At 40.2% G+C, this 26,446-nt stretch overlaps 2 protein-coding genes across 23 annotated transcripts in view; both read left to right on the forward strand.

Annotated features, from left to right (window-relative positions):
* The window catches only part of LRRFIP1 (LRR binding FLII interacting protein 1), a 112,013-nt gene extending 98,503 nt beyond the window's left edge, over positions 1-13,510 (forward strand). For 18 of the 22 annotated variants that reach the window (XM_055811453.1, XM_055811454.1, XM_055811460.1 and 15 more), the window contains one exon: positions 70-3,552. In XM_055811453.1, coding sequence (XP_055667428.1) covers positions 70-2,141 — 2,072 coding nt within the window. In that variant the 3' untranslated portion in view covers positions 2,142-3,552. Of the gene's footprint in view, positions 1-69; positions 3,553-6,775; positions 6,823-7,770; positions 7,889-8,317; positions 8,398-9,059; positions 9,165-10,568 lie in introns of those variants that run through there. The other 4 variants (XM_055811467.1, XM_055811463.1, XM_055811464.1 and 1 more) reach the window with 1 other exon arrangement.
* Positions 13,511-14,533: 1,023 nt separating this feature from the next.
* Positions 14,534-26,446, forward strand: part of LOC101911832 (RNA-binding protein 44) — a 44,284-nt gene continuing 32,371 nt past the window's right edge. Inside the window, exons 1-13 of the mRNA XM_055812041.1 lie at positions 14,534-18,351; positions 18,484-18,542; positions 19,712-19,892; positions 20,542-20,748; positions 20,829-20,854; positions 21,734-21,803; positions 22,115-22,214; positions 22,541-22,672; positions 23,382-23,455; positions 23,556-23,629; positions 23,934-24,330; positions 25,128-25,273; positions 25,395-25,539. Coding sequence (XP_055668016.1) covers positions 16,870-18,351; positions 18,484-18,542; positions 19,712-19,892; positions 20,542-20,748; positions 20,829-20,854; positions 21,734-21,803; positions 22,115-22,214; positions 22,541-22,672; positions 23,382-23,455; positions 23,556-23,629; positions 23,934-24,330; positions 25,128-25,273; positions 25,395-25,539 — 3,093 coding nt within the window. The 5' untranslated portion in view covers positions 14,534-16,869. The remainder of the gene's footprint in view (positions 18,352-18,483; positions 18,543-19,711; positions 19,893-20,541; positions 20,749-20,828; positions 20,855-21,733; positions 21,804-22,114; positions 22,215-22,540; positions 22,673-23,381; positions 23,456-23,555; positions 23,630-23,933; positions 24,331-25,127; positions 25,274-25,394; positions 25,540-26,446) is intronic.

Genomic DNA, 26,446 nt, shown 5'->3' on the forward strand with positions numbered 1-26,446 from the left:
CTTTCGGGTTTTAAATGGGGAGGTAAGTGCAGTGGTCTGGTCCCTTCAACTTTCTCAATGGTCTTTTAGGCAAAGCCAATGAAGTGGACATGAAAAATGAGATTTTGGAGGATGTGGGGAAAAGAGAAATCTTGCAGAATACTGAGCATGAGGAACACAGAGAGGAGTCTGAGGAGCAGGAAGTACAGACATTGCATGCTGATGAAAATGCAAAGGCAGAAAAAATGGTTGAAGAATGTGATGCCTTGTCAACAGTGATGTTATCAGACAGTAGGTGTACAGAACAAATTGTAAGCCTTACTGAACGTGTATCAGGGAGCACTTCTTCAAATGGTGATAGTGACACAGATGATTTGAGAAAGGTCCAGCAGCCTGTTAGTATGGAGGCTGAACACTGTGACTTAAATGCAAGGATAAATCAGAACTCTGATCTGGGTGCTCTGCAAGTTCATCGGATTTTTGAGACTCCTCAGGAAATGCATGGTGACTTCAGTACAGAGCATGAACTGGAATACGCTGCACCCAAACAGGAAGAACAAGAGGATCTTAAAACTAGGTGTGCCTTGAGTGATAATGAAATGGATCAAGAAGCTGACATTACAAGTGAGAGCTGTGAGCTGGTTTCTGACCAGGCAGGGCTACCAGAGATTACACTAGCAGGCATGCTTAGCAAAGAGGTAAATGTGGAGAGTCACACTGAAGAACTCCAGCATTCAGAAGAAAGTGCTGAAAACAAGGTTACAAATGTCTTGGAGGAAAAACTTGCTGAAAGCAAAGGCTGCACTGATGCAAGAACCGATGAAACGGCAGGTTATAGAGCTGAAGAAGAAAATGAGGTTGGAAACGCAGCTCAGATTCAGACAAGGGAAACAGAGTCTGTGGGTTTGGAGGAGACACGACGATGTGAAAGTGGTGTCCCAGCAGATACAACTGAAAAGGAAGGTGGAGGATATCAGGCACATATCCAACCAGTTTTTTCAGAGGACAGTTCTTCAGCATCATCAGAGGAACAAAACATGCAAAATAAAACTGAGCTTGAAAATGCTACGGCTAAAATGGACAGACAGAAGGCAGTATTAGTAAAAGAGTTAGAGATGTGTTCAGATTCTGCAGGAACAGGTAGGCAAGATAAGGCATCTGTGGAGGCTGTAGGCTGTATTACTGAGGGAAAAGAAAGTGTGCTGCAGCAGGCAGAGCCAGACACAGACGTTGTGAAGGAGGCGATGGCTCAGGAAACCAGTTTAGACCCAAGTCTTTTAGATGACAAAATTAAGAAGTCAGAATTGGAAACAGGGGATGAGTCTGGGAAGGAAAAGGGAAGTAGGAGAGAATGGGTAGAAGATTTAAAGCCAGAGGTAGAAGTTCAAACAGTTCAGTGTAATGAAGAAACAATGGGGGATACAGTGGGAGAGAAAAATACCCCTTTAGACCACGAAGTGCAGAATGTAGTTAAACAAGAGGAAGGTGAATCCAAAGAGGAGTCAGCTGTAGTTGTTAGTGTAACTGCTGAAAACAAAGTTGATAAAGAAACACTGGAAGAAAATGAGCAAGACTTAAAGCTTGCAGGCCACCATGGTGGTGGATTTGTTTCTGAGGAAGGTGCAGATAATTCCCTGGCACAGAAAGCAGAGCAGGATGAAAATGTTAGTGAAAAAGTTGAACTGGAGGGTCAAGCAGAGGAAGGACTGGAAGATGATGGTGATGCATTTGATTTTGATGAGGAGTCAAAACAGATACTAGAAACTGGTGAAAAATGTGATGGAGAGAAAGCTGATACACAGAAAGAAGAGGGTGGTGGAGCAAATGGTGCTGTTGGAAAAATTGCCCAAACAGGTGAAGCTGGAGAAGGAACAAACAAAATAGAAACTGAAGATGACAGCTTGCAGCATAAAGAAGGAGATGAGCTTGAAGAAACAGGGCTCTTGCAAGGGGAATCATCATGGAAAACTGATGAGAAGACTGATGTGATGGAAGATGAAATCAAATCATCAAACTCTACTAAAGTGGGAAAAATACCAGATGAAAAAGTTTTGGAACAGGATTTGGAAAGTGCTGACAATAACAAGGATGAAAGCAAGGAGGATTTGCAGGGTGGTAGAAGGGGTAAGGGTAAATCCAGAGATGACTGTACAATATCATAAGTTCAAAGTCTCAAGACTACATGAGTTATATGCCATTTGATCAGCCCCAGTACAGAAGCATGCACTTTGCACAATACATCAGACCTTAGGAATACGCTTAAAGTTTTGTCTTTATAGGTAACTCTCATCATAATACAACGTTATATGAAGTGGTAATTATGCAAGTATTAAATTATTCACTGACATACCTAGCCATAAGTAATCGTGCATGGGTTTGGTTTGCTGTTTCTCAGGTTAAAAGTTTTATCACCAAAAGAGCAAGCTTTGCAAATCAACTATTCAGACTGTCTTGCAATTAAAGTACTTTTAGTGTGGATAACTGCTGCTGAGGAATTTCTATAGGAAATTATATTTTTGTCTAGCCTAGATGATAGGTGTCTTGAATGTACTTATGTGCATTGGACCTTTGAACTTATATGCATACTTCTGCGTACTTACATGCATTAGGTCTACAGGAAGCACATTAACACTTCATGAAGGAACTCGGTAGATCAGCAACACTGATCTGATGTTGAAACTTCTTTCTGCATTATTAAAGCCTTGGAACCAATTTATTTTTTACTGTGGAAAAGATACTCTTATTTCACTTGGTGTGTATTTCTAATATGGTCATATTCCAAAGTATAGTTAGATCACTGTGAATCTGCATAGTCTAAACACTTTGGAAGAACAGTTTGAGGAAAATGTAACATACAGGTCTTAGTTTGCTGAAAGGAATGAATATATACGTGTTTACTTCTAGGCACTTTGTACCACAATAGGCCTTTTGCACCATGTCTCACATGGGTTTATTTTTTCTGAAGAAAGTGTCAATATACACTGTAATGTGTACTTCAACTTGCTATCAAGTACTGCCTAGCTATGAATATATTAAATATCTATTTTTCCAAGTATATTTTTGTTTAAAGTTGCATTTCCTTACTGCATTGTATTTTTTTTGAAAACTATGATTCTGAAAGAATGTTTTTGTCTCTGAAAAATTCTTACCTCTTCCTTTCTGGAAAGAAGATGACTTTGCATGTCTTAATTCTTGTTGGATATTGGACCAAAGACGATTGTTGTGTATACTAGCCCCCATGCCTTTTTGAAAAGCTGGATTGCTTTGAATTACTGGTATTGATTAGACCCTTTGATACCATTGGTGTATATTTTTTCTTGCATCATTGATAGTGTTCGGGATGCGTATTTTAAGTATGCATATTTTGCATACTTAAAACAAGGTTAAATGAATTTTTTAAGCAATGAATGTCCCAGGGAAATGGGGATTGAGGAGCTGGGGAGGGGGCTATGGAAGGCTGTACTTTGTGTTGATGTTACACAGTTGATGAAGCACAGACTGCAAAATTTCAAGATGTATATCAAAATGTACTGAGCTGTATATAATTGAAATAAACATATTTTATACTTTCAATTGCCTGTCTAGAGCACTGTTTATAAATCTGCATAAATATTTATTTGAATCTATATAGTGTCAAATACATTTTTCTGCAGCTTTGTTAAATTTACGGTGTTGTGCTACATAACTAGAAGAGCGGTTTTACTGGGAACAGGCAGGCTGTTCTGAATAGCTGCTTGGGGCTGCTGGTGTGACTTCATGGGATGTCTTCTCACCCTCCCAAGTACAGTTTACCCTTTTTATTTGCATCAGGACCAATTACTTGCTGGGCCACACATTATGCAAGTCATACAGATTAAAACCAGCTGCTTCTCACCCCATGCTCCCCTCCAAGCAGGAAGAGACATTCAGGATCTGTGGCTGATTAGGGGATGTTAGGTCAACTGTACCACTGAAGCAGCACCCTAGTTAGCAATACCTCAAGTCAACCACAATGCCAAGGTAACACGAGTAGTTTTTTACTTACAAACAGGCCTGTGCAATAGCACTAGTAACCACTACCACCCCCTCTCTGTGTCCTGCTTTCCCAGGCCTTCCCAGGGCCCAGCTCCATGCATCAGCCCTCTGTTAAGCTCCTTTGCTTAGGAAAACCATGAATTGGTGCAGTGAGTAGCCTGGGAATCGTTATCAAAGTGAAATTTAAGTGAGATGAATGTCACACTCCAATTATTCATTGTAGTATCTTTGTACAGCCATTATCCTTATTTCACATACAGATGAGAATTTTAATTAGCTGTCCTAATTCAGTAGATTGCTTTTTTTCTGCTCACCGCTTCTCAAGGTCCTCAGATCCTTGATATGTTGGAAAAATGTCTCCTAAATGCAAAATTAAGGTGACTCTGCAGAGATACCTATTAAAGTTAGTGTTCTGTGTTCGTGTGGTTTCAAGATAAGTGAAACCTAAGAGACTTTCATCTATACATGCAGAAAACTTTTCTACATGAATGGCCATTTTAGCAAACTGATTTTTGATGTGGTCTTGTGAATCCTGCTGCCAGCATGTCATCTGTCACAGTGGGGTGCATAGATGTCTATAATGAGGGGAGAGAGAACTGATGGTGAGGTGAGATTTGAAGGTTCATCCCAAAATGCTGACATCCGTTTTGCAGGGAAGGAGGTTGTGAGGAGCTGATCACTGGAAGCTGCAGGAGGTGTCCTTTCTTCAGGCAGGCATTTCACCCCACAGTGGTGGTTGTTAATGAAAGTTACTTAGCGGTGTGCACAACTAAGTTATTTTCAGGAACAAGGTGGATTATTTGGCCCTTTTGGAGTCAGTAAGTTCAGGCTAATTTTGTAGTGGCCTAGAGGTTTCCTTCTGCATCAGTCCTCGTTCTCTTTCTGAAACTTAGAACTTAATTTTTTGGTCTCTGCTGACTTGTGACTCCTAACTCTCTGTCCAAGTCTGAATATCTCAGACCTTTCTTTTACTATTTGCTCTCCTCATTGACCTTTATTTTTCCTCTCAGTCTTTCATCTTTTACAGAATTTGTCTTAAACTTCCTTTTCTTCCCATATAGATATGTGAAATTGTTTTATGATTTTGAAGGGGGTTGTACTTGTAAATTTCTTACTCGTGATAGTTTACAAAAATGTGGCTTGTTTGTTGTTTTTGTTCATTTTGTTTTTCCATAGCAATGCTCAGGTGTAACAATGTTGGGAGTGTTAAAAATGGCTAAAAAAAAAATTTAAAAAAAAAAATAGGACTTGAGGAGGTTCAAAATGAATGCATAGAACTGCGGAACTGGAATGTCACTTTAAGATCTGTATTTGGGTATTGCATCAGAAGCCAAGGTAAAGGTTTTATTTGGTTCTTTAGAATGACGACTGGTGTATGGGAACTTGTATACCCAGAAGGGGAATAACATACTCCATTATTACTAGCTAACAAGACTGTACATGTCTGCAGTATAGAGGGACAATCTTGAGAACAGTTTTCCCTATGATTTTATTCAGCTCTTTACTCCTTTTACTGCTGTGTTAACAAGAACAAAGGGGGAACCACAAGACTTTGACCTGTTCAGGATTTAACAACAAATGAGAACTGGTATTTTTAAAGTTTTTCAGAAACAGTTAAGTCTACCAGCAGAATTTCTATAGTAAAAGTCCACCAGCCTCTTACCTGTAATTTGTCAATTGCTTTCCTTAAGTTTACAAAAAGACCTTTTCCTTGAGTGATGTTTGGATTGTAACCATTTCATTAACAGGGCAGGCCTTAGATGTGCAGCTGAGCTCTGAACACCCTGGGTTCTGCGCAGGTGGATGCTTGCTGGCAGGGAAGGCAAGCTAAATAAACCTGCAATAAACATACACGTCAGACTTACGGAGTGAGACCTGTCTGAGGGCAATATATCCTCTTCTGATAAGTGTATTTGAATGCTATGTTCCAGTGTACTTCCGTTGAGGTGTACCTGAACAAACTAAGGTTATTAATTAATGAGGTAAAGCAATTTTAGTGATAAGGAAACTTGTGAGTACCTGCTAAAATGCTTTCACATTTTGCACCCCTCAGTAGGGAAGAAAAAACCCAAGTGATTTTGTTATTTACTTTCTAGGGTTTTTTTTCTCCAGTTGTCTCATTCTATAGTGTGCACTTTATTAATTAATGCCACACATATCCATGTGCTGATCTGTAGTACTTGCAAGTTCAAATGTAGCACAACAGTTGGTCCAGATTGCCCATCGCCTGCTTGATGTTTGACCAGGTGAACTATGAAGGATTAAAGAGAAAAGAATGTTTTACCAGACAGCTGAGTTTGAAACGAAAATAATTTAACGGGCAAATGTTTTTCTGGTCATAATACTGGAGATAACAAAAGTGCCATTGCCATGCTGTTTAGTAAAAGAAGTGAAGATTTAAAGGGCTGAGAATGTGCTTAGCTGTGATTATAGGTGTTTACAGTATTTTCATTATGTTAAACTATAAAGATTTGTGAGATTTTGTGTTGCAGTTGTGTTTGACCCTAGAGTTCTTGCATGCTAACCTAACGTAGAAGATTAGCCTCTTTGCATGCAGCTCGGTGCTGCTACTGCCGTGACAAGCATGTTCTGTGAGAATGACATAACCTCCCCTGGCTGCAGCCCCTTCCCAGCCCTGTCTGTGGCCTCATTTCCTGTGGTACGTGCATAACTACCTTCATCATTAGTTTCACTAATCTTAACTGTTCGGTCTTATATCAGATGCACTCTGAAATGTGTGGCTTGATCAAATCAGCACTGAACTTTCAGTTTTCTCTTTCAGACAGGCTGAAAAAACTCATTGATGAACGAGAATCCTTGCTAGACCAGGTAATCACAGGAAAACTGAAATGCCGTGTGTTTGCTAAATTATGATAAAGAATAGTATAGATTAAGAAAATTATAAAAAAAAAACAAATAGCCCTGACGTAAGGTATAGAACAGCAGTGCCATTTTGCCTTTCAGAACGTGTGCTGGGTTGCTCTTGCTGTGGACTTGCTGCGTTGCTTGCCACTTTTATTCTTCCTCTGCAACGTTTCTCCTGCACGTTAACTCAGGATACAGGGGAAGAAAGATACGACCCAGTGTGCCTGTTCCATATTGCTAACCAGTCGCATTCAGTGTCCTTAGTCACCTACAACTCCTTTTCCAGGACTGCTCCTGAAAAATAATGCTTCAGATTGGCCAAGCACAAGGGAAAAATAAATATGGTACAGAAATTGTAGAAGCAAATTTTATCTCAAAGAGTAAGCCTTCCTGATTGGTGGGTCTGTGGGTGACGGGCTGTTCAGAAAAAATGCTGGAGGAGTTATAGTAATTGGATAAATGGCAATGAAAGTAATTATTGCTGCTACCATGGTATTCCATAGCAGATTATAAAGCTTATTCAAAAAACTTCAGCTGATCTGTTTCTCTGCAGGACACTGTGCTTTCGTATATGGGCTATATCCTTGGCCTTGAGACTTCACACACAACCAAACACAGTTTGGGGATTTTAAGAATGTTTTAAGCGAATGTGCCTACAGAACTTTTACGGCTTTTTAATAAAAGTGTCATCTTCTACTCATTGTGTTTGGTCCTGAATTTATACATAAGCACTGATACTTAAAATATGATGAGTCATTTGTCCAAAGAATTTCTAGGAAATGATCTTGTAACAAAAATTTTGTTTGAATTTACATTTTAAAAAATAATTTGTTTTATAATACTTGAGTGAATGAGTACTGAGCTACAGTTTTCCTTACTGATTTTAATAACTGATTATTTTGTGTCCTTCAGGTTAAAAAATTAAAGGGACAACTGGAAGAAAAGCAAAAGAATGGCAAGATGGAAAACACACAGTCAGAAAATGAAGTTCTGGAAAATGGGACAGACATGCACATGATTGACCTCCAAAGTGAGCTGCATTTTGATTTTAAGGGAACTTTTGTGTCCTGCATGTGAGTGAGAAAATGTATCTGTATGATAACCACGTGGCTCAAAGTGAAAATGAGCCTTTGGTTCATGGGAGCCAGCCATGCACCTCTGCTAGAGGTGAAGGAACAATTATCCTTGGCTTGAGCAAGATTGCAATTGGCAATCTCCTTCATGTTCCCCAGGAGAGCTGGGCTGGGTTCCTGGTTAATTCTGCTTTCGGGGTGGTCAGAAGGGAATTGGGCAAGACTGGGAATAGCGCCTAATCCACTGGGCACTTTTTGGACATAGAGCACTTGCTGCTCTGCTGCTGCCCCAAGTAGATTCCGGTAGCATGGAAATTTTATGACAGACTTACTGGACACTGTTAACGCTTGTTCTGACATCTTTGATAAATCTGCAATTCTTGTAGGAGATGCCAACAGACAGATCAGTGATCTCAAATTTAAACTAGCAAAGTCTGAGCAAGAGATAACAGCATTGGAGCAGAATGTAAGTTTTTAGCTTGTTCTGTTTGTTTAGGCATGGTGAGAACACAAAGAGAAATTTTATTTTATTACATGAGAAATGAAATAATGATTCATGTGACTTTCCCTTAAAATAAGAAGCAGGAGTGTTGGCGCATCAGGGCTACTAAGAGTAAAATACTTTCATTTATGTATGTGGAAGAGTGAATATATGATTCATCTTCACTGAAGGAAAAATATTCAAAGTCAAAGGTATATTGAGAGCATGTACTGAACTCTTCAGAACACTTTCTTATGCCTAGCTATCGACAATTTTTAAATGGCTCCTGGCATGTGGTGTCCTGTATATGGATTTTATACAATACTCTTCCATTTTGACTGTTTGCTATTGTCCAGAGTATCTCAGTGATACTCTTGCTAAGATAAATCTAGTCAATAGACTGTATTTTTTGTTTCTGGATGCATATTAAATATGGGTATGTATAAAAGGTCTGGAGTAAGTTACCATGGCCAGGCTTCCTTGGTGTACATATATATTTCTTTCTATTTTCCTCAAAATATGCCTTTATTTTGTTAAAGAAAAAGTGAGCATCTCTCTGGTTATTGCTTAACTACTAGCGGAAGAGTAAAGCTTTAGAGTAACTTCATGGTACAGCCTTTTATTCAAAAAATTTGCCTTCACCTTAGGTAATACGATTGGAAGGTCAGGTAGCCCGGTACAAAACTGCTGCTGAAAATGCTGAAAGAGTAGAAGATGAACTGAAAGCAGAGAAACGCAAACTGCAGAGAGAGGTAAGTCTAAATGCAAACTGCCATAGGCTAGCAGTCATCCTGCACCGCACGGGGGGAGACCCTGCTGTCTGGTGCATTTTAGAGGAGGAACTACCCTTCCTGGTAGAGCAAAGAATAAACATCTTTTTAGTTATTATTTAGTGCTTTAGTTACTCATTCTAAATGTGTAACCAAACTTTCTGTACTCAGACTGGAGTAACAGTCACAACTAGAAGCTCCCACTGCCATTTCACCATCCCTTCCTAAACTGATTTCCAGTGCCTTGCTTTGTACCAGAGCTGGTTCTCTGGAGCAAACTCAGGTTTTGCTTGTGCAGCTTGAATCTAGAAGCAGCCTTCAGATGCTCAGATCTGCACGCTGCTTTGCAGCTGTGAATGTTCCCATGCTTCGACATCCATCAAGCTGAATTGCTGTACTTGTCCTTTGTTGTACCTGAAGGCTCATTACTTTGGGTGGTATAAATACTGAGTTTGTAAATACAAATCACTGATCTTTTTAGAATATGTGATTCAGAAGTTACAGCAGTAGAAAGCTGGAAATCCTGCTGTAAAGTTAATTTGGAAACTTCATTATTTAAGCACAGTGCCATGCCTTACCTGGAATGACAGTCTAAACTGTCAAGCTTCAGAGTCTAAACTTGAGCGCTAAATGGATGTGAATTGTTCTTATTGAGCCTGTTTTCCTTCTTGTGTCAATCTGTTCATGCCTGTTTGCTGTAGTGTTTCTGTCCACAGACTGTCCATGTTTCTCTCTCAAAAAATGCATCTTCAAGCTGTCTGTAATTTTGACCTTATTTGTCTTGCCAGACTTCATGTTCTCTCCAAGTGGCTGCTACAGTCAGCTTAAATATGTTTGTCAGCTTCTTTCACACTCACCTCCTGAGGGCTTTGGGATTTTTTTTCAGTGTGACTCTGCTTTTTCCAAATACTCCTTCTGCTGTGCTGCCTGTAAATACTGCTCTGTACAGTCCACCTCTCTCTCCCTACCCGCATCCCATGGTGGGTTTTATACCAATCTCAGGCACCAAAGTCACAGCTGTGGCTGTAGTTCTGGGAACCAGAAACATAAAAGCCAGGCAGCGAGACAAGTGTATGTCACCCAGCAGGTATTTCTGAGCATGCGTGCCTCTGAAGTTGAGGCAAACTCTGAGCCATTTGTTCAACGTTCTGTAAATACCTTGGATTCCTGGCACCATGCTTAGAAAATATCTCTCTGTGTGGCCTTCAGAGTAGTTACACAACATCTACTTTTAACCCTGCTAATAAGAATTTTCAGCTGCTTTATCTTGTAAGGAAATTCTAGCAATATAATCAATTAGTGTTGGTAACTACAAACATTGCTTTATCTTTAGAAAGGGAAAACGCTGTGGAAGTTACAGGCTTTTTTTCTGCTTCCTTCCTTCAGCTTCGTTCAGCATTAGATAAAACTGAAGAGCTTGAAGTCAGCAATGGCCATCTAGTAAAACGCCTGGAGAAGATGAAAGCCAACCGGAGTGCTTTACTGTCTCAGCAATAACCACCACCTTTCGATGGAAACTACTACTACTTGATAGAATCAGAACAACGTCGCCGATGCTTCTGTCTCTTGCTGTCTGGGATGCTTTGTGTCATGCCTTCTGAGAACAGACAACCCCAACATTTGCTACGTGCCACCCAGCTGCGGTTCTCTCTACGCAGACTCAAACCTACTGCACTATATACATAGGAGTAGCTGATCCAAATGGCTGTGCCTGCGGGAGCCCTTCCACACCGATCATTGGGTACCTTCGAAGTACAATATCCATCTACGGTATAAGAAGCACATCGGGCATCGCGTTAAGTTCTCCATCCAGAAGGCACAGCAGCCATTTATTGCCATTTAAAATGGCATTCAAAGAAAACATATAACTGGACTGGAATTTTGTGTCTTGCTGAAAATAAAACAAACAAACAAACAAAAACAAAAAACAACAAAACACTAAGTTTTGGACTTTCTCATGACAGTATCTGTAACGTAGTGACTACAGTAGAGTTATTCATGGTAGGTTTTTTCATTTACAAATCACTGTGGAACCACAAGCCATTACAAAGCAAAACTCCTTCAGTGGAAACCATGGAAGAAGATGGTCTTGGAAGCAAAAGTGACCTTAAATGACTTTGCCAATAAAACAAAGGTGTTTGGAGAGATTTTTGCACCAGTGAAATCATAAGACTATTTTATTTCAGGGTAAATAGGCAATAGCTTCATTGAATTTTCAACTTTTATTTGTATTATTTAATCTCTGCTCTTGGAGTTGAAGTAAACTACTTTTAAAGGATGTAAAATTGCATTAATAAACCAGCATAAGGCCATGTTTTAAGAAATGGGGGGGTTTGCACTTAGATCACTCACTCTGGTGCATTTGTCAAAGGAAGTGTCATTTGCCTAAACAAAACATGTATTGGGTTTTTTACATCAGAAACTATCTACTGGTCCATGAACTACTAGGAAACTATGCCGCTGCAAAATGCAAGTCTAATTTTTAAAAAAGTAACTGATACGTAAAGAAGCACTTTAGAAAATGTTACTGCCTATGGTTTTTCTACAAGTTCAGAAGTAGCAAATTATTTCCTTCTAAGGCCGTTACAAAGGTTTTCCACTTTTCATTAAAAATAGTGTAATAAATTAAGATGTTGCAGGCAATTTATTATACGCAACTAGCACTACAGCTCTGGTTTATTGGAAATTACTCTGAATGTACTACTCAATGGAGAACATCAGTTACCTGAAGAATAAAGCTGTCCTTTCCCCTTCAGCCCTAACAGAAAAGCTTGTGAGTAAGGTAGGCAACCAGTTGCTTAGGAATCTGCTCATGCAATGAAGCAGCATCTCCTGTTTGACAGGAGCAACCTTCTGTCGGTGCTCACTGCCTCAATAGATACAGTTCTATCAAGCCAAATCCAAACTCGGGAGACCGTTTCTTCTTAACTTGGTCTTCAGACTCTCCGGTCCATATCTTTCCCTAGCCTCTTCCTTGTGGTCTGGAGGTTAGAGTATAAACCGCTGCTATTTTCAACGTAAGGGGATCGCTGGTATCTTCTTAGAGCACCTTCACAAATGAAATAAACCAAAACCAGTATCTGAATGTGTTTCTCTGGTTTGGCTAGAAAATAACACCTTTCTCTTCATCTCTTCTGAGTGCACCCGGAAATTTAGGAATGAAGTACTGAAATTAATATTCCAGGAAAAGGATGAAGAAGGCTTTTTTTGTGCCCCTGGGGAAGTAAGTATGTCCTTGTTGATCAACTGTGGTGAAACACAGGGATGAAAGGAATCTTATAAATGAAATTTCCACTCTAGCTAGAGCTTTGGGTTATTTTTTTTCTTTCTTTTTTTTTTTTTTGTTTGTTTGTTTTTGAGAGGAACATTCAGGTGAAGAGCCAGGTTTCTTGTGGAATACCTCGAAATTGCTGTGGATACCAATTTACAATTTTCTGTGGTTGACTTGTGTAATTTCTGGTGTACAAAGCCTCTGGGGCCTAAAAACTGAACTAAGGGTTTATCAGAATGCAAACAAATTTACTAAATACAGCATCTTCCTAACTGATGTTGAGGTGTGTGATTGCCACCAGTCATGTTTTTATTTGTGATAGTGGTGAAAACGGTCTCTTCTGGCAAGATTCAGGAGAAACAACCTAGCAACTAAGCATTGGTCCAAAAGGCTAAAAAATAATACTTTGCTCATCAAGAAGTGATGTGTTTTATCATTTCAAAGTAGGTTGCATCTCAAACCCCATAAGCATGAAACTTCATGACAGAAATCAGATGTGTATTTCAACCTGGGTATGCTCTTAGTAGAAGTCTTTGTGTGTGATAAAGTAGCAGAATGTTGAAGCCACATTTCCCAGCCCCCACCCCCCCCCCACCCCCAAATTTCCAGTATGACTTAGCTTTAGAATAAGGGAAGAAAAAATAGTGGTTGGTTTCCTGCAAATTGTTTTACGTTTTCCTGTGAAGAATGTACAACAACAGGGCTTTGAATGGTCATAATAGTACATGCCCCAGTTCTTTTAATTGATCTCCAAACAAGAGAGCCTCAGTACCCATCCCGCTGACTCACAGCGGAGCCGAGGTGGTGGCAGCCTGGTGAGGAATGGCTCCTGGGGGAACCAGGACGGGTTTTCCTACAATTTCTATTTTAAATTGTTATCCTTCGGATTATTTTTAAATGTTAAATATTTTTATTGTTTGCAAAAGGAATGTTGCCCAAAATGTTTTTTCATTTTGTTTTGTTTTTCCAACCAAACTGTTACGAGATACGAGCGTGGAAAAGGAAATTCATTAGCAGCACTCGCCAATAAAAATGTGACTTGTTTGGGTAGTTTTTATGGAGTGGTCTGTCATGATGATGTTACTGGTAAAAGTTCTCTTGGAAAATACAGACTTTTGGATGATACTGCTATAAGAGCTCATTTTCCTTTTTGACATACTTCTGCAGACACAAATGTGAGCAATGCTGCTTGTAAAATGTACAGAGGGGCTTGTGTGCCTGAGGGCACTGGTGTGAGACATACCTCCAAATACTAACGTTTTTAATTGCAGGGTGCACTTGGGGAGGGGGGAGGGGGGGTGGGGCGGGGGACAGATGGATGGACAAGGGACAGTGTCCCGTCAGGAAAAAAATGTAATGGTGTTGCTTACTGGGTTCATTCTCCACTTAAGAGTATTTATGGTGAACATATAGCTAACGCACACGGCAACTTGCCTTGGAAGAGTCCTTTAATGAGGCAACTTGCTTCATCAAAAACGTGTCAGTTCTAGCATGAAACTTGATGTTGCATTGGCGATACGGGTGTTTCCTGTAGAGGATCTCTTACACTAAGTGTACTGAGGAGGTTAGTGCTTCTCTCTGCTTTAAATGCTCTAAACAATTGATTATACAGGTTTGGGGGTTCGTTTGTTTTAGGCAGCTAAGTGATGTTTGACACACTTTATTAGGAACTTTACCCGTATGTGTTTAAAGGAAGAAGCAGGGAAACTGTAAAAATAAGGTGTACATGTACAATTGCTAACCTGTGTAGCAGGTATTTACCAAGCAAGATTCCCCAGCTCGCTGCATTCGTTCCCACTGCCTGTAATACGCTCCTTCAGACTGAAAGCCTTCTAGCAGCTGGGTTTTAAGAGCAGGTTTTAATCACGGCACGAGACGCCGGCCTGCCGCTGTGCGGGACGCGCGGCCGCCGCCTCTGAGGAGACGAGGGGCGGGGTGGTGGCAGCACGCGCTTGGCGCTGGCGCCCCGCCGGCCAATCAGGGGCCGGAGCGCTCCCCGCCGCGGCCAATGGGCTGGAGGCGCGGGCGGGGAGCGGCGGGTGGCGGCCGTTGAGCGCGTGCCGGGCGCGGCGGTTGGCGGCTGGGCGCGGCGGGGAGCGGGTAAGCGGCGGGGGCGTTACGGGACGCGGGGGGTGCGTGTGGGCAGCGGGGCTCCCTGGAGCCGCGGTGAGGGCTGTGGGCCGCGTTCTCTGCCCGGGGAGTTCTCCTTGGGTGCTCTGGGGCGCCCCCCTGCCTCCCCCGGGGCTCTCCGCCATATGGAAGCTGCGCTCTAACATCGGTGCCACTTTCTAACCGGCGCAGCTACGTCGGTAGTAGGAGCAACAAGGTTGTTACGTGCCTGGGGCACAGGTAGAGCTGTTTTGATTCTTGTTCCCCTTAACCTGGTCTTAAGAAGTGTGGGGGGAAGTCACTTGTCTGTGATAACACGTTGTGGTTTATGTATGGGTATCTTGAGCTCTGCTTTGGTAGTGTTACAGCAAGATTTTTTAAAATTTAATATTATATATAATTAATTAATTAAATTTTTAAAAGTTGCCTAATGCTTCAGTGAGAGATGAAGTTAAAGTTAACCATCATAAGAAAGCTCACGTTTTTGAAACAAAAATAACGTTAGAAGCACATAATGAAATCATAGTAAGGTGTGGGGTTTTTTGGAGGGTGACTTCTATTGATGACTTCTGGTAAATGATTAAAATTACTTTCATTAAGTGATTTTAAACGGTGTCACTTTAATGACGATGCTCAGCGGATGCGGGCGCAAGAAACAAGCCATGTTTGCCTGTGAGGAGGGGCTGACATGAAGTTATCCCTTAGGGGGGTCTGTTTGCAAACCTTCCCGTGCGGGCAGGAGGCCTGGATCACGCTGTTGGTATCGAGTGGGCAGAGCTGGTGTAACCTGTATGTTAATCCCAGAAACAGGGGTAATGTTCATTAATTAAAATTGTTAAGCCAAGAAACGGGTCTGAGCTTCCAGTCTCCCCTCATGCTCCACCTGCAGCTTGTGTTCTGCTCCAGTACGTCACTCAGTTCCTTATGAACTATGTTTCACCGCTCTGGAAACTTCCTCTAGAGTTTGAGTCGGTGACTTGCGTCTTTAGAAGCATGTGAAACCCAGTTTATGGGCCTGTTGGTTGGTCTGCATGCCCTCGCAGGGGGAAGAGTTACAGACAGGACTGTAATTTGCTGTGCTGTACGTAAGATTATAGTTGGGTTGGAGACCAGTGACTATAACAGAAAACTTTTGTGTTTTACGTAAATAGTTCAGAAAGCATATGTAACAGAAATACGTCTTAACATTTGTATATACCCTTCTCTTCGCTACAAGCTTCTGGGGAAGATGGAGAGGAATGGACGAGTATGAGAAAAAAGCTTCACAGAGAACATCTTCCATCTCTAAGTGCTTTTTCTCTTGTTTTTTGTTCATGTTTGCTATGAAACTAGGTTTGTTGCCGGTGCAGAGCAGGTGTATTGCTTTGCTTTGGTGTATTGTCCAGCTTTCTTCTTTTGCTAAAATAAATGCTCTGATCCAAGAAGCCATCTTCCTGTCCTCCTTTATGACTTACGCTTTCTGGTTGTAAAGATTCTCAGGATTTCTTATGGTTCTCTGCTTGATAAACATTTCTTCTTGTTTCCCCAGAATTAAAAGTAATGTGCTTCCGTTACCCCCTTGTCCAACACCTGAAGAGTGTTTAGTTCTCAAGGTACACAGAGCTCTTAAGTTCACCTCTTGACTCATTTAAAATTTTTATAGCTCCTGGACTGAAATATAGTCCCTACAGTAAATATACTGGTCGTGGATCAAGAAGGTGTAAGCTTTTTGTGGCAAGGAGTGCTTAGAGGCCAGTATACAGTCAGGAATGGTGTGAGCTCTGTTTGCAGTCACCGAGTCCATTACCATCAGCATCTTGACTTTCAGAGTCAGTATGTGCGTCTAAACACCTCTTGTGCTGTCATGGAGTTAGCGTATGATGTAAATAGTTTACTGTGTATCAACAGGGAGTCTGATGATTCACCAGCCAAGAAATGCTTCAGCGGTAAAAGGATGGAAACTTCACCCAAGAGTGTAAGGAAATAGGATTAATTGGTCTCTGAGGATGCTTTTATTTAATTGAAATCGAACAAGCAAGAACAGCAAATTCGTATTACAACCTTCCATGAGCTCTTAGAATTTCTTTGGGAACACGTCATGTAATTCCTAGCTTCTATACTAGTGTGCAGTAGGTAAAAATAAGATGGTTAATTTAATGTATTTTTTAAATAGTAATGTCCTGTATACTATGGGGTATCTCAAACTTCTCTTGATTTTTATTAAGGTGAGAAGCTGCTAGGAAGAGACAAGCTCATGACTTTGAGAGGTTGAAGTAGAAGTGAGTTGTGTGGATTACTTCTGAGGAGGAGGGCTTAAGTGTTTGTACCATGGAATTAGAAAATAGCAGCGATGTTAACAGCAAAAGGAAATGCATCAGTCAGACCTCCCATCTTTTTCCTTACTGTGAGGAAGCTGAATGCACGCTCGTCAGAGGTGTTGAAGCAGGAGCTAACCACTCAGGTTTTGGCCAGGAACATTCTGCCAATGTTTCAGAATTAAAGTTGGCAGAGGAAAGCTTACCTTATTTAAGTTCATCTTTAGATGCAGATATTGATATGTATAATACAAAGATAATGAGAATTTGCTGTGCACAGGTAGATGTTAGCAAGAAAGAAGCTGATGTGTTGGAAGGGGCATGTGACAATGAAGGGTGTCATGACAGCAGACAAAGCCATTTAAGTGAAGATTCGGAGTATCTTAGTGTTCATGAGCAAGATTTTGATGATAGGAATAGCTCAGTTGAGTTTTCTGAGCCAAGGGAAACTATAGGAATTGAAACCTTAAAGCTGATCGATCCAGTTCGTGAAGTTCCAGGGGATGGAGTCACACAGGAACAAAATCTTGTTGATGTGTCACAAGATTGTTCTCCTGGTTCTGAGTATGGCGTAGGTGACCAGACCTGCCCAGAAGCAGCTGTACCAGCACTTCCCCACCTGTTTCGGGACTCTCTGTCTCTGCCAGATTGCAATGGCATGACTTGTGATCATCAAGAAGAGCAAGCTGAATATCATAGTGGTGTTTGTGGAAGTATGCTTGGAAGTCATTCTTGTGGGAATGAAGGTAGGGTCTGGCCAAATCTGCTGGTACGTGACAGTATACAAAATGGCGAGGTGAAAGACACAGCACTGATTGATGGCACGCTGCCACCCCAAATCTTTACAAGTGAAGAAGTGTCTGAAAAGAATGATGGACGCATTCACAGCATCTCGGTGAAGCAGGACAATCCTTTACTGTCACCAAGGGAAGAGGCCCCTGCAGAAGCTATGCAATTTTGTGAATGTGCACGGGACTCTGATTTCTACAGTTGTGAAGAATCTGGTGTGTGCGCACATGGTACCAGCTGCACTGACTGCACTACAAAGGATGCTGAAACCCAATTTGCAGTCTCTGAAATTCTCACTAGCAAGAATATCTTTTTTGGGGTGGAAGTTGCAGAAGAATCCTCCCACGGAAAAACCAGCTGCCTGAACTCCGAGTTGGAGCATCATGAAACCTTGAAAAGTGTTGCCAGTGACTCTATGATTAACCAGGCTGTTGATGCGAGTTCTGATTTTAGAGCTTGCTTTACAACAAGCAGAAGTACCAGTGCTCAGGTTTGTGTCTCATCAATGGCTATTAATACAGAAATAACAATGATGAACAAATCTCGACCAGTGGGAAGGCGTCCTGAAACCTGTGCAGACGTTGCTTGCAATACAGACTGGTCATGTGGAGAGGGTAGCACAGAGGAAATTCAGTCACAGCTTACTGACATGCTGAAAAAACATGCCGTTGGCAATACTGCAACAGCTGAAAGTTCACAAACTCAGGTAATTTAAAAAAAAAAAAAAAAACACAAGCAAACAATTTTGGTATCTAGAACTTTTTAAAGTTAAAGCTCCTCAGAACTTGTCTATAAAAATGTTAATCTGTAACTTGAAAATTTTTGTTTGTTTGTTTAGGAGCATCAGGAGTCAAAAAATGAGCTGCGTAGCAGTGGTGTAAAGATAAGCACTGACAGGTGGGTTGTGGGTTGGTCTTGGTTTGGACTTCTAGATTGAGGATAAGACTTTCATCATGATTGAAAGGTGGGCCCTGACTTAGCAAAACTGATGGTATTAAAAGATCGTTGGGCAGCAGTTCCTATGCTGTAGGGTAGGCAGGGACCTGGACAAGCGAGAAGAATGAGCTGAAGACCTCCTGAAGGTGAACCAAGACTGAAGCAGCCTTGCTCCATGGTTGCAGACTGGCCAAGAACAAGTCAAGTGTAAGTCAGCAGTGCTCCCATATGGCAAGGAAGGGAAACAAACAGCATCCTGGGGGTGCGTTAGAGCACAGCCAGCGGGTGGAAGAAGTGTTGATTCTTCTCAGTTTGGTGCTCGTGAGATTGCATCTGGAAAGGTGTCTCCAGCTGTGGGCCTTGTAGTGCAGGAGATTGGTGGACTAGGGAAAGCCCACAGAGATGGCGAGGGGAGCACCTGATGTGTGGGGAGAGCTGGGGGCACTGGGGTTGGTCAGCCTGGAGAAGGAAAGGCTGTGGAGGTGGGGAACCTCCTTGTAGTTCTTGGCAACCTGGTGGTGGGTTGCAGAGAAGTAGGAGTCAAATTCTTTGCAGAGGTGTGTTTTGAAAGGGCAAGAGCCAACAGTTACAGTGGGGGGAATTCTAAGTGGGTGTAAGAAAGGTTCATACAGTGAGAGTCATATTGGCTACCATACCTTGGAGTTTTAAAACAAACAAAAAACCCCCCAAACCCAACAACAAAGCTGAACTGGCTAAAACCCTGAGCTAATTTTGAAGTTAGCTCTGCTTTGAACAGGGGTTTGTACTGCAGACCTCCAGAGATACTTTCCAACCTAAATTATTTTGTGACTCTGGAAAAAAATAGGTGTGTCTGTAGATGAACAGAGTTGCCACGTTTATGTTCATACAACTGCAGGTTATGGATAGAAATTCTGGTGCTCGTGCAGTTCCCACCTCTCAGTTAAGGTTGATTATAATGTGAAAGCTACCGTAAGACAAAAGTTTTTCCTGTATAGTGAATAGGAGGAACTGGTTTAATTTTTCTTTTCCTTTTTTCCTTAAATTATATCAGAAATAGCTTCTGGAAAGCTACATGTTTTAAAATAAAACATAATTAACTTAATTGATTCAAGAGCTTCAAGATTTTGTTTGTTATTATTATTTTAAAGCCTGGTACACCTTGACAAAAAAGCTGTGAAGAATTCTGCATCAAGCTACTGTCAAAAAATACTGCAGAGAGCAATTGAAGCAGAATTGGAGGTTCTGAACACTCATTATCAGATGTGCTATCAACACTGCTTGAAGATTTACAAACTGGCTTTGGAGGAAAACACAGATTTTAGCAGGCACGTGCTTTAATGTCTTTTTAGATTAAATGGATAACTTGGTTAAAAGGCATTAATTGCTAAATGTTATTGATGTATTCCATCTGTAGCTTGTAATAGTATTTAAAGGTAGTGGTGTTGTCCAAAAGAGTTTACGTCCTTGTGACTGCCAAGCCTTTATTTTCAGCCTAAAAATTTCATAGCATTCACAGACCCAGCAAAATACAGTTTGTTTCCAGGAATGCCTTTCTGTACAGAAGGAATAGCACAGAGAATCTGCTCAGGAGTGGGCAAGATGCCCTGGTAAAGGAGAAAGAGAGAGGAGGTGCAAAACTGTTAGGAGGTGAGGCAGACAGGGGGTAGTGATTGCAGTCTCCAGCTGATAAAGCATACGACCTGTAACGCACCTGGAATTCAACCAAGAAGTCCTGCCTCCAAAGGCTTTACTGGGCCATGGGTAAGCTACAAAACCTTACTGCCATCTGTAGTGCCTGCTCTGTGGCGTGCGGGAGGGTTCAGGAGAGCAGGTGGTAATGCTGTGAAACAGAGTACAGCTCCTGAGAGCGGCTGTGTGCATTAGCAGTGAGCTTATTGTGTGTCATGTGGGGGAATATTTAAACGCTATAAAATGTTTGGGCAGTTCTGGAAGCAGTAAAATGAGTGAAATGTCTAAGTTGATCTTGTTTTCTTATGCATATTTTAACAGATGTAATGGAAATACTAAATTATATTCATCTCTCATGTCGGTTTTGGAAGAGCTAAGAAAGAATTACAACAGTATGAGAACGAAAATAAAAATGGGCATATCTTTAAATGCACTTCCACCGCTATCAGTTGAGATTAAGTTGTTCCCAATCTCATCTTCTTATGTCCCCTGCAAGGTAACTTCTTACTTGCTTTTTGGTTTTAATATAAATTGTTTCCTTCAGAAAATTAAGACAAACCTTTTCTTTTTTGACAGTTGATCGGAAAGGATCTTTGCTATGAGTAAGTAGCTCTCATCTGTGATATTTATTAAACTTCAAAATACATGAGAAGTGAGTTTAAAAGGTGTTAAGCTTAGAATTTCTTTATTTCAGGATGTATCTTGTTGTTTCAACCTGTTTAGCTGAAAGACTAGCATAGCACTTTAGGTACAGGGATTTTATTTTAAAGAAATTTTTACTTTGTAGCGTTGTAGTATGCAAACTATGGAGTTGTATTTTTACTGTCTTTATAGAAAATGTTTTCAATTTACATGTAATTTTCCCAGGTCCCTAATTTCACTATTAAGATCATTGTCTCTAATCTTAATGCTGTCTATCTTAAAAAAAAAAAAAAAAAAAAAAAAAGACTCTGTTGCCAACAAAGATAATATTAGGCATATAAGAAGCTGTTCTGGATGGGGAAGATAACTTCATATTTCGGGCACGCACATGGTATTGCATGTTCAAGATCCACATCCTGTTACTTTGTGTAAGTGGAGATTAAACCAGATTTGGCAGTAAGTTTTTACTGTGTCAGGTAAACAGCTAGAGATCTTTCTCAACTTTCTTGTTAAGCATTAGTAAAATTAATCAAAAATTTCACTGAGATATCAAATTGTAAAGACGTGCATAGACACATCACACAGAAAGCCATCTAGTTATAAAGGAAAAAGAGCCTAATATACGCCTAGAACATAGCTTTATATTTCAGATTGCAACCAATGCTTTTATAAAACAGGTTTCAAAAACCTTTGGTTCTCATTTTAAGCTAAGATTTATTAAGCACGTGTATTTTACTGTGAGCTTTTGGAAGTATTTAATACTTCACATTACTTGGTATCATTGTAGAATTTAAAATTGCTGTGCCATATTTTCTGTGGAATTTTTGGATCTGTTTTAGTTCTGTTTCAGAAAGAAAAGCTGTCTTCGAAGCACCAAAACTGCAAGAAAAGATGATCTCTGTTGACATGGTAGGGACTTCTTTGTTACTGAGTTTCAGAGACATTAACGTGGTGAAGCATAGTCTCCTTTTAGGTATATGCAAATACAATCACAGTCTTCAGGGCTGAAGCTGGGATTCTCTGCCAGTAATTGCAAATGCAGCTCACGTGACTAGAATTTTTATTGTCCTTTCAAATAAAATAACTTGGAGGGTTCTTGAAGATGATCAGTGGGTTAACTTTTTAAAATTCACCTGTTCAATCAATTAATATTCTGAAACATATAAAAATAACACATAATCAAATGCAAGTGCCATGACATAACTGAAACATCGTTGTAGGACTGTCCACAGACTGTATGTTCAACTGCTGCTGGTCAGCCAAGTGACTCTTCTTCATCCAAGACATTTGAGAAACGTAAAGGTCAGGACACGGAACGTGGTAAGCGGTCGACTTCTAGTATAAACACTATTTTTTGTTAGCTGCGTTGTTGGGGAAAAAACCAAACCCTGTGTAAAACATATACAGATACTCAACTGTCCTTTCTGTGGTGGAATGCTTAATGTTTTATCAGCTCTATGTTAATTTGAAAAAAAACCTTTGCCACTTAAATCACAAGTGAAGAGTAGTATGTGTCACCTCTGTGTAATGTAGTACCAAGTCATAGAGGTAGGTGGAATCCTCTTAAACACAAATATTTTATATTCATTCGTATGACATACCACACTCTGAATTTTAACACACTGAAATTTTTTTCAACTGTCAAGACTCTATCAAAAAAGAAGAAGGGAATGAATATTGGTTTGATGCTAAAGAGGACGTGACAATAGCAGATTCTTCAGTAACAGCTGAAGAAAAGAAAAAGCAAAAAGGAGAACAAGATATGATTGATTTAAGAGGTAAGGTTGTGTGCTTTAAGCTGCTATACCAAATAATGATTTTTATGTATTATTTGAGTATTTTCTGTTCCTTCTACAAGCATAAATAAACTTGGAAAAAATGCTAGCTGGATTTCAGACTTACTTTTTCGTTGACTTGCAGTGAATCCTTGTACGGATGTTCAGCTATTTTCATCCACGTTTTTCCTTGAAAACTTTACCTACAGTGGTTAAACTCAATTTAGTAAATGTCCAGCCAGTTGTGTAGCTGGAAATCTTTCTTTCTTCTCCTCCTCTTTCTGCTTCCTTCCCCATACTTCCTTCTTAAGAGTTAGCTGGGAGTGGTCTGCGTTTGGGGACTTGGGTCCCAGAGACAGGCATGGTTTGAAGTCCCAGTGTGTTGCAAGCGGAGAGCTTGTGTGCTCCGTGGTGGGGACTCACCGTACACTGCCCATGCTTTAGCACTGGTACCTGTTAGTTCATACCAGTGATTTCTCTGGTTGTATCTTTTCTGCCTCTTCAACCTCAGGAAATACTCACAGAGAAGAGATTTCACAAACTAAACTGTTCCACTTGTCAGGATGCCCATTTTCTGGAGAAGATAGCCTTTATTCTTTTAGATTTCTAAAAGGTTTTCTATCTACGCTTTCCAAAACCGACAGAGATGATGTTAGCTTGAACTGGAACAATAATAGTTAGTAATGCTTTACTTTCTTACATTTATTATTAGCCGCGAAGACAATGGAGAGTGGAAATGAGTATTCTTTTATTCGTGTTGGTGGCCTTTGTTCCTCGGTGTCAGAGGTATGCCTGTTCTTATCTACATAACAGTGGTAATGTCTTGCCTCCTTTCTGAATCCTTTCATACTCTACATTTGCAACCAAATGTGCTTCTATTTTGTAGGGTGATTTAAGATCACATTTCCAGAAGTACGGGATTTCTGACACTCTTATCTCTGTGGATTCTGGTAACTGCAGGTATATTAATACAAGTTTTACTTGTTTCAGACTTCTTATCTGTTGAAGTGAATCATAGGAGATAGGAGGGAGTTGTTCATGAATTTGTTTCAGTAATTAATGTAGATACAGATAGGCTGACAAAAACTTGTCGTTCCAGACAGCTTCTCATCTTATGAGAAGGTAAGGAGTCTTGAAATTTTCTGTTGAGTTTAATGGAGATACAGTTAATATTGAAAAGATGAGAACTGTCATGTGTTCTTACTGATAATAATTTAATGTGCTTTAATTAGTTTCTTTTTTTTTTTTTTATTTTATGCCTTAGATACGCATTTCTTTCCCTTAAAGACACTAATAAAGCAAAGTTAGCTGTAGAGGAAATGAACCAGAAAAAAATAAAAGGAAAACCAGTAAGCGTTGAACTTGTAAATACTTCATCACAGACTAAATATTCAGTTTCCCAAGTACTCACAAATAAGCTTTGGCAGGAAATTCAACCTGTTGATAACGGTCAAAGAAACAGTCAAGATAAAACACTCACTTCAGCCTCCAATTCTGTGAAGGCAATTGACACCACCTCTGCTTCTGAGAATATGCATCTCCTTCCCATGACTTCTTCAAAAGTTTTTTGCTCTGCACAAGTACCTTCAGAAACAAAGTGCCCTGCTGTGAAATCATCTCCTGAAATTTTGGCGCATTATTTGCTTGGAGTTAATAAAAAGGTAAATATTACTGAGGCTCCTTTATGTGGCATGTTAAAAGCAATACAGCTTCTTGTCCCATAGTACGTTAGATTTAATACATGTAGAGTGATGTTAGGATATGAAAACACATTACGCGTCGGTAATAAATTTCTGGCATGCTGCAGAAGGGTGAGAGCACTATTCATTTACCCCTGTATCGAATTGTGGTACTCACATCTGTTTTTTCTTAATCCTAAGCCAGTTGGGAACCTGGCCATTTGCACTAGATGTTTTTCATCTTGCTTTTCTTCTCTTTTGAGCTTTCACTTATAACACTTTTTTTTTTTTTTTTTTATATATATATGACATCTGGTGATTTTACACAAGGAGGATTTTGGGATACTGGAGGGGAAACTCTTGGGTTTTTCAATATAAATCTAAAACATCTATGTGTAAATACAGTACTTTATATTTCCTTGTATTGGTTGTTGGAGGATAAGGCAAAGTTGGTGACTGCTGGATTGCTGGTGTTGCTCTCTCAAATGATAGATACAGTACTACTGGGGATTTAACTTTAAGCATGCTAGTCCTCTGGAAAATGCAAATTGATCTAATTTAAAGTAGCAGAAATGTCAGTTACACATAAATGCATATAGTCATTTTATTTGTGATTTACAGATTGGATAATATGACTGGTTGTATTAGAATAACTTACTGATCTAAATCTGTATTTGTCATTTTTTCTGTTTCTGTAACAACAGTGTGGCAAAGATGTGTTGTATTCATTGTACAATACTTAACCCATTCACTTTTTGCTTATTTTGTTGCGATTCTAGGATACTGGAGAAAAATTCCTGCAGAAAACATCTGCTCCTTTCTCCACCAATTCATACAATGATTTCATTTCTCCTGATGCAGTGAACTCAAGCAGCTTTACCAAATTATTGAGGAGGCTTCAAGAAATTCATCCAGAGGCTAGTAGGTGAGAGTATTTGGTTTTAATTTCTGCCCTGATTTGTAATGGATCCAATATCCATAGTAACTAAGTGCTAAATGTGTTGCACAAAATGTGATGTAGACAGTTACTTCTTTTACTTATACAGAGCCAAAATCGTGAGTGCTCTGCTGGAGGTGAGGAAGAACAACAAAGGTATCCTAAGTGGCTTGTCCATCAGTTCTATTGTGGAAAGGACCTCTGTCATTCTAAGGAAATCGACACCCACTTGTGGGTGGGAAAAACAATGTAAATAAGTGAGTATTCTAGCCTACAGAAATGTGTTGAACTAAAACTACTTGAAAGTGTGTAGCTGTATAGCCTGACTAGATTAGTAAGTAACTTGGTATAAAGCTCTGAACAGATCCACTTAAACAATGGTTTCTAAGGATTGTTCGCTGTTTTGTGGAACATCTGTAAACAGACTGGCTTGCTGGCCATGCACTGCTGGACTCATTAACTTAGTGGAGACAATGTCTTGCATCTTCTGTACAACGGTGACATCTAATGGCCAGTCCTTGCGTACCATGTCATAGAGAAATCCCAGCATAGGCTCATTTTTGGTTTAAAAATTGATGATTTTTATTTGATGCATGAAATGCAGTTCTGGACTAGAAGTCTAACAGAGCAGGGCTGTATGTCTTTTAGGTTTTTTGCGTTAAAGGACATCTTGTGTGGTGACACGGCACTGGACACTGCAACAAACTGAACATGCTAAAAATGCTAAAACCACAGCCCAGAATTCCAGGGGTGTGAATATATATATATTCTCCTGTAGGAGACTTCCTTGAGTTGGTGTTTATTTCAATCTCCTGCTAAGCTTGGTATTCTGCTCGCTTTGCTGTTAGCAGTGTGACTACTCTGTTTCCCGCACTGTTCTTAGTATGTTCTTAGCAAAGCAATGCTCCAGCTTTGCTTTTGCCCACAAACAATCTGTATGGTATTTATTCTTCTGTAGGGTTTCTTCCCAAAACTGCACCAAATTCTTAATGCTCTGATTTTGCTCTCAGAGCTTCAGTTTCAAGGTTGTCCAGAAGTCAGTTTGGCTTTAACTGAAGCCACCTCTTCCAAGATGAGTAGTATTTGTGCCGATAGTTTTACCTATCCAGGTGTCTTTCCCACCCATTGAGTGTTGGTTATCAGACTAAACTCCCCCGGTCA

Source organism: Falco peregrinus, chromosome 8 (assembly GCF_023634155.1).
Source record: "Falco peregrinus isolate bFalPer1 chromosome 8, bFalPer1.pri, whole genome shotgun sequence".
Taxonomy (NCBI): Eukaryota; Metazoa; Chordata; class Aves; order Falconiformes; family Falconidae; genus Falco; species Falco peregrinus.